Genomic DNA, 12,329 nt, shown 5'->3' on the forward strand with positions numbered 1-12,329 from the left:
GGAAGTATAGAGTTGATAGAATTATTATAAATGATAATAATAATTGCACAGCTTATTGTTGTTAAAAGAAATTTGCATTTTGCGGTAGTAAATTGAAGTAAAGTGAAGGTAAAAGGTAAAAGTTGTTAACAGCATTAGGAAATGTGTGAAATGTGTTAAAAATGATGATTGTTTTTAGTTTTTAGAACCAGAACTGTAGACTTACAATTTGTATGGTTAGAGTTTTTTTTTTGTTTTTTCTTTCTTCTTCTTGTTTACATATATTTTCTAATAATAATATTAGTTTCTTTCTTTCTTCTTCTTCTTTTCTTGTGGTTGTTGCAGCACATCAATTATATCGTTTGTCACATAAAAATTGGAAAATATTATTTGCGGCAACTAACAATATTTTTTTAAATTTATATTTTGCATAGATTGTTGTTTTGCTATACATACAAGCATTTTTCTCTAATTAATATTTTTTTGTTTGTGTGTTTTGTTTTTTTTTGCTTCTTTGATTTATGTATAAGGTATGTATATCTATATATATATATATAGGTATATGTATATATTTATATAAAGCGTTACCCATTGGTGGTTTCTGTTACAACAGCGCAATTTGTTTTTGTTTTTGTTGGTTTTTCGTTTGCAGTTTTAGTTTGTTGTTGTTGTAGTTGTTGTTTTCGTTAAAATTAACATTTAGAATGCTACATGAATTTGTTACTTGACATTATTTCGCTTTCGCTTTTATTTCTAAGAGAGATATATATATATACAAAGATTTTGTTGATTGGAAATTTCTATTTTCTGTGCAAAGTTGGTGTTGTTGCTTTTATTGTTGTTGTTGTTGTTATTAATATAATTATTGTTGCTGCTGTTGTTGTTGTTGTTGGTGTTGTTGTTGCTTATATTGCTGCTGTCTGCTGATTGATGTGTGCTTTTTCTTGTTGTTGTTGTTGTTGTTAATGACATGTACTTGTGGTTGCTGCTTCATGTTGCTGCTGTTGTTCTTGTTGTTGTTGTTGTTGTTGTTGGTTGGTTGCGTATAAAATGATTTATTAAAAAATAATTTTTATTTATTTATTTTTTGTTTGTTTTAGTTTTCTTTTAATTCATTTTTTTGTTGTTGTTGTCTCTTTCTCTCTATCTCTCCCTCTCGTATCTCATTCACTTTTTTTTTTGTTTTTTTGATTTTCAAAATCGATGCTATATGTTGGGCGGAACTGTTTTGTTGTTGTTGTTGTTGTTGTTGCTGTTGTGTTTACTGTTGTTGTTTTACAACAAAATGGCGAACATGGCGGCTATGCTCAAAATATGAATTCAAATGTGTGTGTGTGTGTGTGCGATGCTGAGCTTTTGTAGAGTTTTGAAAAAGTTGTTGTTCTGTTTCTCGATATTCTTTTCGTATAGAAAGTTATAAACAACAAGCGTACAATTTGTTGTTGTTGCTGTTTTTTTTTTTTCAATTAAGGTGGGAGCTGTTGCACACAGTTCGGTTGTTGTTGTTGTAGTTGTTGTTCTTATTCCCATTTACTGTGCCGTTGTGCTGCTGCGTATCAAAAAATTATAGTTGCGATCCTTGTCCGTCTGACGAAACCCTAAAAGAGGACAGATATTTCGATTATATGGGAATTCAAATCGTCACACACAACTGTGTTGTACTATTAAATAGAATAGACACATAATTCAAGAGAATTATGTATAAACAAAGATTCTGTGTCCATTTTACCCCAAATGTGGGTTGAAGTTTTCAATCTTTGAATAATCCTCTAGAACCAACGTCAGCAATTAGCGGGAATTGATTTCTTTTCACTTACCATTTGCTGCCGCAGCGCCCTGCGCTGTTGCTGCCACAATTGTGGTGCCTCCGTTGGTATTACCAACAATCCCTGAGGCTGTCGTAGCATGATATTTTAGGCCATTTGCCATAACGTTAACATTACGTGCACCTCCAATCAAATGCGTTTGCATGGGTGGCGACGACGAGGCTGAAGATGAAGAGGACGATGATGAGGACGACGAAGACGACGATGAGGATGATATGAACGAGGCCGACGAGGAGACACCGCTGGACGACGATGACGGCGATGGAGATGGCGTCGATGGTGTTGGCGAGCCACGCGTCAAGGTGTTGACTGAAATGTGAAAATTAAATTAGTCGATGGAGCCAAAAAGCATATATTAAATAGTAGTGCTCTAGAATTTCAGTTTCAAATCAATTCTATATAGAGTTTCTATTACTGAGCAACGGTTATCATCTTTAAGATATGATGTATAAAGGGAACAGTAGAGAAATCTTTGTTATTCGAAAACAATGTGTACACATTAGGGACCGGAATATACTCTTTAAAATAGTTCAATCTATTAACTAAAATAGCTAGATGGTTTAATGATTTTAAAACAGATCATAAAAGTCTGGGTAAACTATTTTAAAGAAAACTCAACTCTTTTCATTAAATGCACAACGCAGACAATTGAATTAGAAAATAATTTTAACATCATCACTCCGCAATGGAAATGGCTGTTGATAGCTTCGAATAGTACTCGAAATGTCAAAAATATGTGTTGAAAAAGATATTTAGAAGTTAACTAATTTTGAAGTCTTCTTCCTTTAATAGCCAAGCTCTTTAATCGATTGACTCTATTTAATTACAAGTTGAATTCCCACTTTTATTCTTAAAATTCCTGCTTCTCTAAAAATCAGAATGTTAATTTTTTAAATGAAATTCACTCTGCCGATTGCTGGGCACTAAATAAATTCGATTCTCAGTTTTTGAGGATAATCATGAGTACAGATTTGAAAAATCTCTGATTGAATATATCTTTTATTAGCAGCTTTGACATCTAAAGAGTTTCTGTGGAAGTCTGAATGCAAGTTTCTCAAATCGAATTCACTTTAGGTTTTTGAAGTTAATCATGAGTGCAGATTTGAAAAATCTTTGATTGAAAATATTTTTAGCCGACTTTAAAAAAGAGGAGGTTACCAATTCCTCTGCATTTTTTTTGTAATTTTTTAATTTCTGTTTGTCTATTAGCAGCTTTGAAATCTAAAGTGTTTCCCTGGAAGTCTGAATGCAAGTTTCTCAAATCGAATTCACTTTAGGTTTTTGAAGTTAATCATGAGTGCAGATTTGAAAAATCTCTGGTTGAATATATCTTCTATTAGCAGCTTTGACATCTAAAGAGTTTCTGTGGAAGTCCGAATGTTAGTTTTTCGAATTCGATCTCACTTTGACAATTTCTAGCTACGATATCTCTGATTGAAAATTTGATACACACAAGGTACCCGTAGAGCAGCTGAGAGTTCTAGACCTACCATTGGTAATCATTTGGGCCGCTGTTGACTGGCATGATATGCTAGCCGAAATGTTGTTGTTGTGGTTGTTGGTAATGTTGTTGCTGTTATTGGTGGGACTGCCCGCCGGGCTGTGGTTAAGGTGGGATGCTGATGCCGACGATGACGGATTTGGTGGTGATGTGACGATTGCCGTTCCTATGAAGCTGTTCTTCAATTGGCCCATTGCGACGACGGCCGCTGCGGCGGGATTCAAAAGCGAGTTGTTGCTTTTGTTGCTGCTGTTGTTGTTGGTGGCGGTGATGTGGATGTTGTTGCTGTTGTTGTTGTTGTGGGTATGTGTATAGCTGCCGCTCAGATTGTTGACGGCGACTGCGACGGCGGAGGTGTTGCTGTTGTTGTTGTTGTTGTTACTTTGTTTGTTGCTAGAATTAGTTTTGTTTATCACAGGTGACATGGCCGTGGGCACAGCGGTTTGCAGCTGCATGTTGTCAGAGCGAGATAGCCACATGTGAAGTAAGTGAGAAAGAGAGAGAGGGAGAGAGATAGAAAGATATAGTAAATGCATTTCAAGGCAATTGCAAGTGGGTGGTGGCTGGTGGCTGGTGGCTGGTAGGGGGCTGGTATAGTAAGTAGGTTTTCGCTATTTGTGTCAAGTTTGATGGGTCAAGTGTTTCGAATTATAACATTCATTCTATGCTCTAATCTGGTCTATAGACTGCTGATTCGATTAGAAGATTATTAGCATTGGAAACAAAAACAGCTATCAGTTTCTAATCTCATTAGTAATATGAGCGCTACCTACTTATAAATGGATTTCAAGCGATTTGGGAAACATATTTTCAAACTTTTATTCAGTTAGCTATAGATTGAGATCTGCAGTTTCTTTACACGTTATAAGGAATTTATGAGTTGTATCACAGATATAAGATATAGGGATTTAGATTCCCAGTGTTACTGGGACATAGTATCTTGAAATCTTGGGGTTAGTACTTCAAAACTTTGTTTACTATTTTGGGCTTTCTTGTAGATGCGATTGGGCTATAAACCTATAAAGTAGATCTTAAGCGCACATGGAATTCCTTGATCCGTCACAGATCAAGCAAAGCCTTTAGATCTACAATGGAAATTATGGACGCATAATATAGATCCAGAAGAGATATTGTAGGATCTTTTTATTCACATATCTTTGTAATCGCGAAAGGAATAGATTTCGAATTGCCTACAAACAGTTCTCATGGGTCTTGTAAGAGATACATCTTGGATGATCGTATTCCTCGATTATTCTCAGGACTTCATGTTTGTGAGACAGAAACCTTTGAAAGCTTGCTACTTGTATTGCCCTATGAAATAATTGATGCTACGCTACACTGCACTGATTGAAAGATGCTCTATAATCGCTAATATCTTATTGTTTTTGTTGTTGTTTTATGGGTAGTTGTTGTTTGTTGTTTCTGTTGTTTTTAGCACCTCACCCACATAAAGATTAGGAGAGATGGAAAGTCGATAGTTTACCTAATTAACTAAATGTGTGTATAGCCTCTCTTCTGCTGACGCTTCTGCTTCTTCTTGCTCTTCTTCTGCACTGCTCTGCTTTTGCCCAATTGTTGTGTGTGTGTTCGTGTCTGCGTGTATGAAAGTGTTGTTCGTGTGTGGGTTTTTGCGTGAATGTGTGAGTGTGTGTGTCTGTGAGAGTGTTCTGGATGGTATGTATACGGATGTAGTAGGTACACTTTATACGCCTATTTTGGCCGACACTCTATAATATTGTATGGCGGGCCTTGTGGCGGTTGTCGGTGGCGTTGTCTTGGAAATGGGCATGCTGTTGTTGTTGTTATTATTATTATTGTTGTTGTTGTTGTTGTTGTGGTGGTTGTTCGATGTCGCTACCGTTCTCAGAGCATTGGCCACTTTGGCACAACTGTTGTTATTGTTGTTGTAGTTGTTGTTGTGTTTACTTACACCAGCAGCGCAAACGGAAACGGGCGATGTGGTGCCATCAAACAAAATGGCGCCCCGCCCAGCTGCTGCAGCGGCGGCGGGAATAGCGGCAGCAGCAACTGATGATGTTGTTGCCAAGCAAACAGCTTCATTAACATCTGCAATGGAAAGGTAAGTCCCAATTGACCGAGGGGAAAGCGAAAGAGAGAGAGAGAGAGAGCGAGAAAGAAAGTGAGAGAGGAAAGGAGAGAAAAACAAATAACGTATAAGTCAAATGATAAACAATAATATAAATACTAGAAAAACATAACATTATATTTTAGCCAAGTTTTCTAATAAAGTCTGTAAATAAACTTGTTCCTATAATATCGATACAAAATTATTAAAGCGATATTTTTTAAGCCATCATTCAGGAAGCATCGATGCATTAAATTAAATGCCTGAAGCCTAACATACCTTTTGGGGTTGCTCATAATATATCGATAAGCAGTTTTCATTGATTCATCGATTATTATCGATATTTTCAAGTTAATTGAAGAACATTTTTGAACATCTCATGAAAGATGAAAATATTAAAATATTTGTTCTAGCTCTAGCCAATATTTCTTAAAAACAATAAACATACCGTTTGGGGTTGTTAATAATATTTCGATACACAGTTTTCTTTGATAAATCGATTATTATCATTATATTTATCGTTAATTGAAGAAAGTAATTTGAACAGCTCATTAAACTATCAAAATATTCAAATATTTGTTCTTGCCAATATTTTTTTAAAACGATTAACCCACGATTAAAAAGTTTTCTTTGATTACTATTTTTCTCGTTAATTGAAGAAGATAATTTGAACATCTCATGAAAGTATTGAAATATTTGCTGGAGCCAGCATTTTTTAAAAACGATTAATATACTCATTAGGGATTCTGATAATATATCGGTATATTATCTTCTACTATTATCTTCATTTCTCTCGTTCATTGAAGGAGATTATTTTGAAAACTCTCATTTGAAATCTAGACATTTCATTCTATCCGATTTAAGTGAAAAAAGCTTTCAAATTCTGGTATGCATATAAAAATCTTAAAAAAGATCGATTAAAATACAAGTATACTATAATTATTTAAATATTAACTAGATAGACAGAGATTTTCTTAAAGTGCTAGATGATCGTTTCCCCGTATTGTGGAGAGAGGGAAGCTTAGACTAACCTTTACAATTTGGTGGAATGCTCTGTTCAGTGTCACGCTTCAAGCTATTCAAACGCTTCTGCTTTTGCATTTTCTCCTTGGCCAAACGCTCCAATTCGGCCTCTTTTTCGCGACTGTCTTTCTTTAAATCCTGAGAAACAACAGAGGATAGGAGATATTGAAAAGGTGTGCAATATAGGATTGACCATCAATTGACTTACCATAACACACCTATAGGCATCAGCGAGTATTGTCAAATTAGAGATCTTCTTGCGATCCTCATCCTTGATTGGCAGCTCTTTCTTTAGCAGCTCGTAGCACCCCTTCAGCTGGGCACGTCGATTCTTCTCCAGCTTGTTGTGCACCTCACGCGTGCCCGCGCTGTGTTTCCATGAAAAAATAGTTTAAAACATAATTATTATTGCAAAGTCAAAATTGTAGTTAAATATTTTGGAGCAAAATTTTAGCTAGCATTCAACTCTTGGTTTGCATCAGTATCACTGTTCAGTGAATACGAATTCAGCCCCCAAATGGGTTAAATTAATGGTTTCAAAACTTCTTGAGGAGTGACTCTTGAAGTAGACATATATGACTTCGTCTCCTAATGCTGGTCTTTGTACACAAAACTATTGGTGTGCATCAGAATCACGAATTCAGCCCCCAAATGGGTTAAATGCTCCCTTAGGAGTAGCTATTGAAGAAGACATGTATATAACTATGTGGTTGATTCGTCCCGTTATGCTGATGTGTGTACATTAAATCCTTGGTTGCACCACTGTTCAGGGAATACGAATTTAATCCCCAAATGGGTTAAATTAATGGTTTTAATGCTCTTTGACGATTAGCTATTGAAGAAGACATACGTATATGACTATGTGGTGGATTCGTCTTATACAAGTATTGCTGGTCTTTGTACACAAAACTATTGGTGTGTATCAGAATCACGAATTCAGCCCCCAAATGGGTTAAATCAATGGTTTCAATGCTCCCTTAGGAGTAGCTATTGAAGAAGACATAAGACGTTAGGACAACTCACCCATTGCTGTTGGAACTGATGGTACGCCTGCGTCCGCCATGTCCACCTGCCACATGCATCGTTCCTGTGGCCAGCTGAGATCCTGCACCTTGGGCCGAGGTGCTCGCCGCTGCCCCCACCAAGGACATGTAATGACTTCCATTGCGCGATGTCGGTGAGTGTCCGGGGACGCGACCTGCGACCGCTGCCGAGCCCACAAAACTCATTTGGGCGTCATCGATAATCATGCTGTTGTTCGCCTGTTGGGCTGGAAATTTATGGGAGGACATTGAAAAGGATCGAATGCGTGAGCGCTGTTCTAATTGTCTGGTCGGCCCCGGCGGCGGTGTCAGAGTCATAAAGGTCTTGCACGATTGCGGATTGTGTCGTCCCGTCGCTGTCGCCAAATTGGCCATGGAGGCGGTCAGCGATTGGGAGGACAACGAAATTATACCATTTCGGTTCAGCTGAGAGGGCTGCGGCTTGGCATCGGCCACAAGAATGTATTTGTGCGGCAAGTGGGTGCCCGCTGAGTCGCCGCCGCTGTTCAAGCGCTGCTTGTGCTTCAGGGATGAAGACGTTGGCGGCGACGACGACAACAACGATGATGACGGAGACGATGGTAGCAGCACAAAGGCTGAGGGGGAGGTGTTCGTATTGGTTGTATTGGTGCTGGATGCTTGGGTTGGGATGGGGGTTGGGTTTGGGTTTGGGGTTAGGGTCAGGGTGGGGCTGCTATTGGTGAGGGAGCCGTCGAAACGGAACATTTTTGCTGATGTTGTTGTTGTTGTGGTTGTTGCTGGTGGTTTAGTTGTTGTAAATGTTGCTCTGCATGGTGCTACTGTTGTTATTGGTGACATAAGTAGCTGCTGTTGTCGTTGTTGTAGTAGGGTAGAGGAGTTGGAGGAGGAATTTTCATCCTCTGTAATAAAACGAAAGGAAAACAAGAAAACAAAAATAAACAAAAAGCAAAAGAAAATCATAATAATAGGAAATGGGAAAAAATAACACAAAGAGAAATTGTTAGAACTCATAAAACTCTATTGTGTGTCTGTGTGTGTGCGGATGTGTGTGTGTAAATATGTTTTATGCAGTGAGGTAGGTCGGAAATATTCATGACGGCTCAAAAATTCAAGTCACACATTTTTTTATTTGATTAATTGAAATAATGAACGAAATATAACATAAAACATAAAGAAAAGAACCGAATTACAGAAAGAAAACGATAGAAAACTGAATCAACAGGTAAAGCAAATGTTTTAATTTCAAGCTACACTTTCATTTCTTGCTATTCGAAATGTGAATCTGCCCCAAAGACCCCATTTAGACGAGCAGCTATTTTCAAAGAAAACATATTCTCTGGCATATATCCGATCGAAATGTAAGTATGTCAGAGCAATTATACTTGTATGCCAACATATAGTCATTCTCGACATGTTTTTGCTATTATTTAATTGATTGCTGAATTGTTGTGTACAGAAAGGATACAAAAAGACTACCCTGTTGCCAAAATTGTTAGTCTAGTCGTGACGAGAATAGCTTCTTGTTGCTTGCCAGAGACAGGCTTCCTTTTGTGAAGGCCATTCCCAACAATTCCTATTCAAATTCACATCCTTTCCCCATGGTGCCCTCAACACACAGCTATATACTATTAACAAATGAAATAAACTGCAAAATTTTGAAGCCAGAAGAAACTATGATGGAAAAAGTGCTCGTCTAAATGGTGCTCTTCCTACTTCAACATAATGTTTCAAAATTAACATTATATTTCAATTAATAATAATGAATGCATTTATTAAAAAAAAAAACCAACGCATGCATTTCTATTTGTTAGTTGAGAGCAAAATTGCACTCATCAGTTAATTGTTTTTCTTTTTTTTACTGACAATTATTGTTGTTTACATTCATTGGATATTTTGTAAATTAGCAATTTGTTAATTAACAATTTTTGGTTGGCTTTCTCATCCACATTGTTATTTCATTTTACACATTTTTCGATGCCTGAGCAAAATATTTGAAATTTCTACCTTTTGTTTTAGAATATGTTTTTCAAAACTAAATACCCATCGAAATAAAAATGTTAATAGTTTGCAATGTTTGCATAATTATTTGTAATTCTTTTCATTCGATTATTATTTAATTATCAATTACTTAGATTGTTAGTAACTGAAAAGTAATTTGAAAACAATGAATGAAATGATAAGCAAAATAAATGAACAAATAAATTAATGAGTAAAGCAGCAGCAGCAGAAGTGGCAGCAACAACAACAAAAGGGCAGCAACAAAAAAAAATATAAATAACTTGTTCACATTTGGTTACAAAGCCGCACCTAATTTAATTGCATTTAATTGCAAGACGCATGTGTATATTTTTGGCGAATGTATCTAATTTCAATGGATGATCAATAAACAAGCGAACCGGGAATCCAGAAACCAAAATTGCATTCATGCGTGCGTAACATACAAACATACATACATACAGTCGTGTGCGAAAGAATAGGAACAGCACAAGTGAAAAACTGGATTGCTAGCATCACTTTTGTGCAAAGAAAGAAACATCTCCTATAAGTAAACGCCATGTTAATCAGCATGTCCGTCCGTCTGTATGAACGTCTAGTTTTCGAAAACAGCTGAGCCCACATTCATCAAACTTGGCAGATAGACTCTCCTAGTCTGAATGCAACACGAGTTTTATTTTAATTGAGAATCTTTAATACAATGCGACGTTAAAAAGTAAGTTACAAAGTGTCGACCAAATAGCAAATCTGTTTCAAAGCTTTGGGAAGCACTCGAATATATTAATGTTTTCAAAATCTTGTAGACTCGATGCGGAAGCAATCAGCATGTCCGTCTGTCTGTATGAACGCCTAGTTCTCGAAAACAGCTGAGCCCACATTCATCAAACTTGGCAGATAGACTCTCCTAGTCTGAATGCAACACGAGTTTTATTTTATTTGAGAATCTTCGGTACATCCCGACGTGAAGAGGGAAGTTGCAAAATGTCGACCAAGTAGACTTAAACATGCCTCAAAATCTACGCCACCAAACACTAATTGTGGTCGCAGTTTTAGTAATTTAAATATTCGCATTATTTAGATCGATTTGGAGAAGTAGGAGGAGACCCACAGAAGAAACATTATTTTATTTTGATAAATAATTTTTCAAAATTAGTTTTTAAAGTATTTCTACACTTTTTTTTGGCGAACTTCATTTTTGAGCTACCACTACTAATATTTTGAGCGCAGCTGTACTATATGTGGGTATGTGTGTGTTGTGTATAGAGTTAATTATAGCAAACAAACTTGGAAGGCAAATTACGAGCATGAACAAATTGTTTATACATTCATGCAGTTGCTATATAATACGAATAGACAGACAACTGTGCGACAGACTGGCTTGGGTGGGGTACGTGGGGCATTAAGTGGTGGCTGCACGTTGCCATTGGTGGCACATGGGTGTGTCGACGGGGGGTGGTGGCTCGTTTGCTCGTTCGACAAATTGTCAAACCAAATTAGCGTGCATTGTTTTGTAGGAAAAAAAACAACAACAAAAAAAACAAATAGAATATGAGAAGGAAAACAAATTGTCAACAAAATGACACACACACGCGTGTATGTATGTATGCATGCATGTATGTATGTACATGTGTGTATGTGTGCACGTGTCGCACTGTCAGAAACAAAGGGCTCACAACAACAACAACAACTACAACCACAACAGCATTCGAACCACAACTGCAGGCCGGAGAGAGCGAGCGGGCGGGCGCGTTAATGTTGCTTTCGATTTGTGGATTTTGTTTTTATAATAAGCTTATCATTCGCCCGGCCCCTACACACACACACATACGCTCACTTCCTGCCACCACATGGCGTATACGTCATCTGCCGCGAGTGCAGATGCCACGTGCACTCTCATCTGACAATCACGCTCTCCCTTTCGCTCCAATTCCTAATCTTTTCGTCTCGCATTTAAGCGAAACTATGGATAGAACGTTTAAGCTGTGCCAGCCTGATTCTTGAATACCCTCCTGTACTCTCCAACTCCTTTTCTCCGCTCCAGCCCATCAAATAAAATAAACTTTGTTGCACTTATCATTTGATTTTGATTTTGATGAATCTAAAGGAATATTATAAGGCACTATACAAAACTTCTAAATACCTGATTTGATAAAGATATCTTAACTAACAGACAAGTTATTCTACTAAGAGTGATTGTTGTCCACATCGGTCCTATGGCAGCTATATAAAATAATGCGGCTATAGCTAGTTTGTAATACACTGGACCTATGCATGGATAAGAAAAGTCTGCATGCCAAGTTTGGTGCCTCTAGCTGTTACGGTCCAAACGTTTTTAAAGTTCATATAGACAGACAGATATGTCGATTCGAACGTAAATTTATCTGTACCTGTACCTAACAGGGGCTCTACCACGCCACTTTCAGGCACAGCACATAAGTAGTGTGCAGAGTACAGGCTTGACAAACAAAAATTATACATGTGTGTATACGAAATCAGGGTAGAATGTTACAGTCGAGACAGCCCAACAGTGTAAACCTGGCCCCAAATGTAGTGAAATTGTGGCGCTCTTTACATCTCCTGGTATTTATAGTTTTTGATTAAATTTAAAATGAAAGGTAGAGAAATTTATATAAATTACGATAGCAATGTTAAGCTTCAGATTTATGAGCAGTATTGAAGAAATACTTCAGCGGATCAAATTTTAATTACTTTTTGCTCCCATTAAGAGAACTCGAGTTGCCTCGCAACTAAGAGAGTCTACATGCCTAGTTTGGTCAATGTGGACTCAGCCGCTTCGGAAAACCAGGCGTTCATCCAGACGGACGAACATGTCTAGAGCTGCCAGTCCCCCTCTGCACGAATCAAATATTCTCTTTCATATCCTTCGGGTACTG

General features: G+C 37.3%; 1 protein-coding gene across 5 annotated transcripts in view; it reads right to left on the reverse strand.

The window, feature by feature from the left end:
- Positions 1-1,439: 1,439 nt before the first annotated feature.
- Positions 1,440-12,329, reverse strand: part of LOC115628728 (uncharacterized protein DDB_G0283357) — a 55,171-nt gene continuing 44,281 nt past the window's right edge. For 3 of the 5 annotated variants that reach the window (XM_030524930.1, XM_030524929.1, XM_030524928.1), the window contains exons 3-9: positions 7,439-8,339; positions 6,624-6,783; positions 6,424-6,553; positions 5,237-5,373; positions 3,296-3,755; positions 1,797-2,114; positions 1,440-1,577 (exon numbers count right to left, since the gene is read on the reverse strand). In XM_030524930.1, coding sequence (XP_030380790.1) covers positions 1,510-1,577; positions 1,797-2,114; positions 3,296-3,755; positions 5,237-5,373; positions 6,424-6,553; positions 6,624-6,783; positions 7,439-8,339 — 2,174 coding nt within the window. In that variant the 3' untranslated portion in view covers positions 1,440-1,509. Of the gene's footprint in view, positions 1,578-1,796; positions 2,115-3,295; positions 3,756-4,789; positions 5,374-6,423; positions 6,554-6,623; positions 6,784-7,438; positions 8,340-12,329 lie in introns of those variants that run through there. The other 2 variants (XM_030524932.1, XM_030524931.1) reach the window with 2 other exon arrangements.

This window comes from Scaptodrosophila lebanonensis, unplaced genomic scaffold (genome assembly GCF_003285725.1).
Source record: "Scaptodrosophila lebanonensis strain 11010-0011.00,11010-0021.00 unplaced genomic scaffold, SlebRS2 tig00000123-arrow-arrow-pilon, whole genome shotgun sequence".
Classification (NCBI taxonomy): domain Eukaryota; kingdom Metazoa; phylum Arthropoda; class Insecta; order Diptera; family Drosophilidae; genus Scaptodrosophila; species Scaptodrosophila lebanonensis.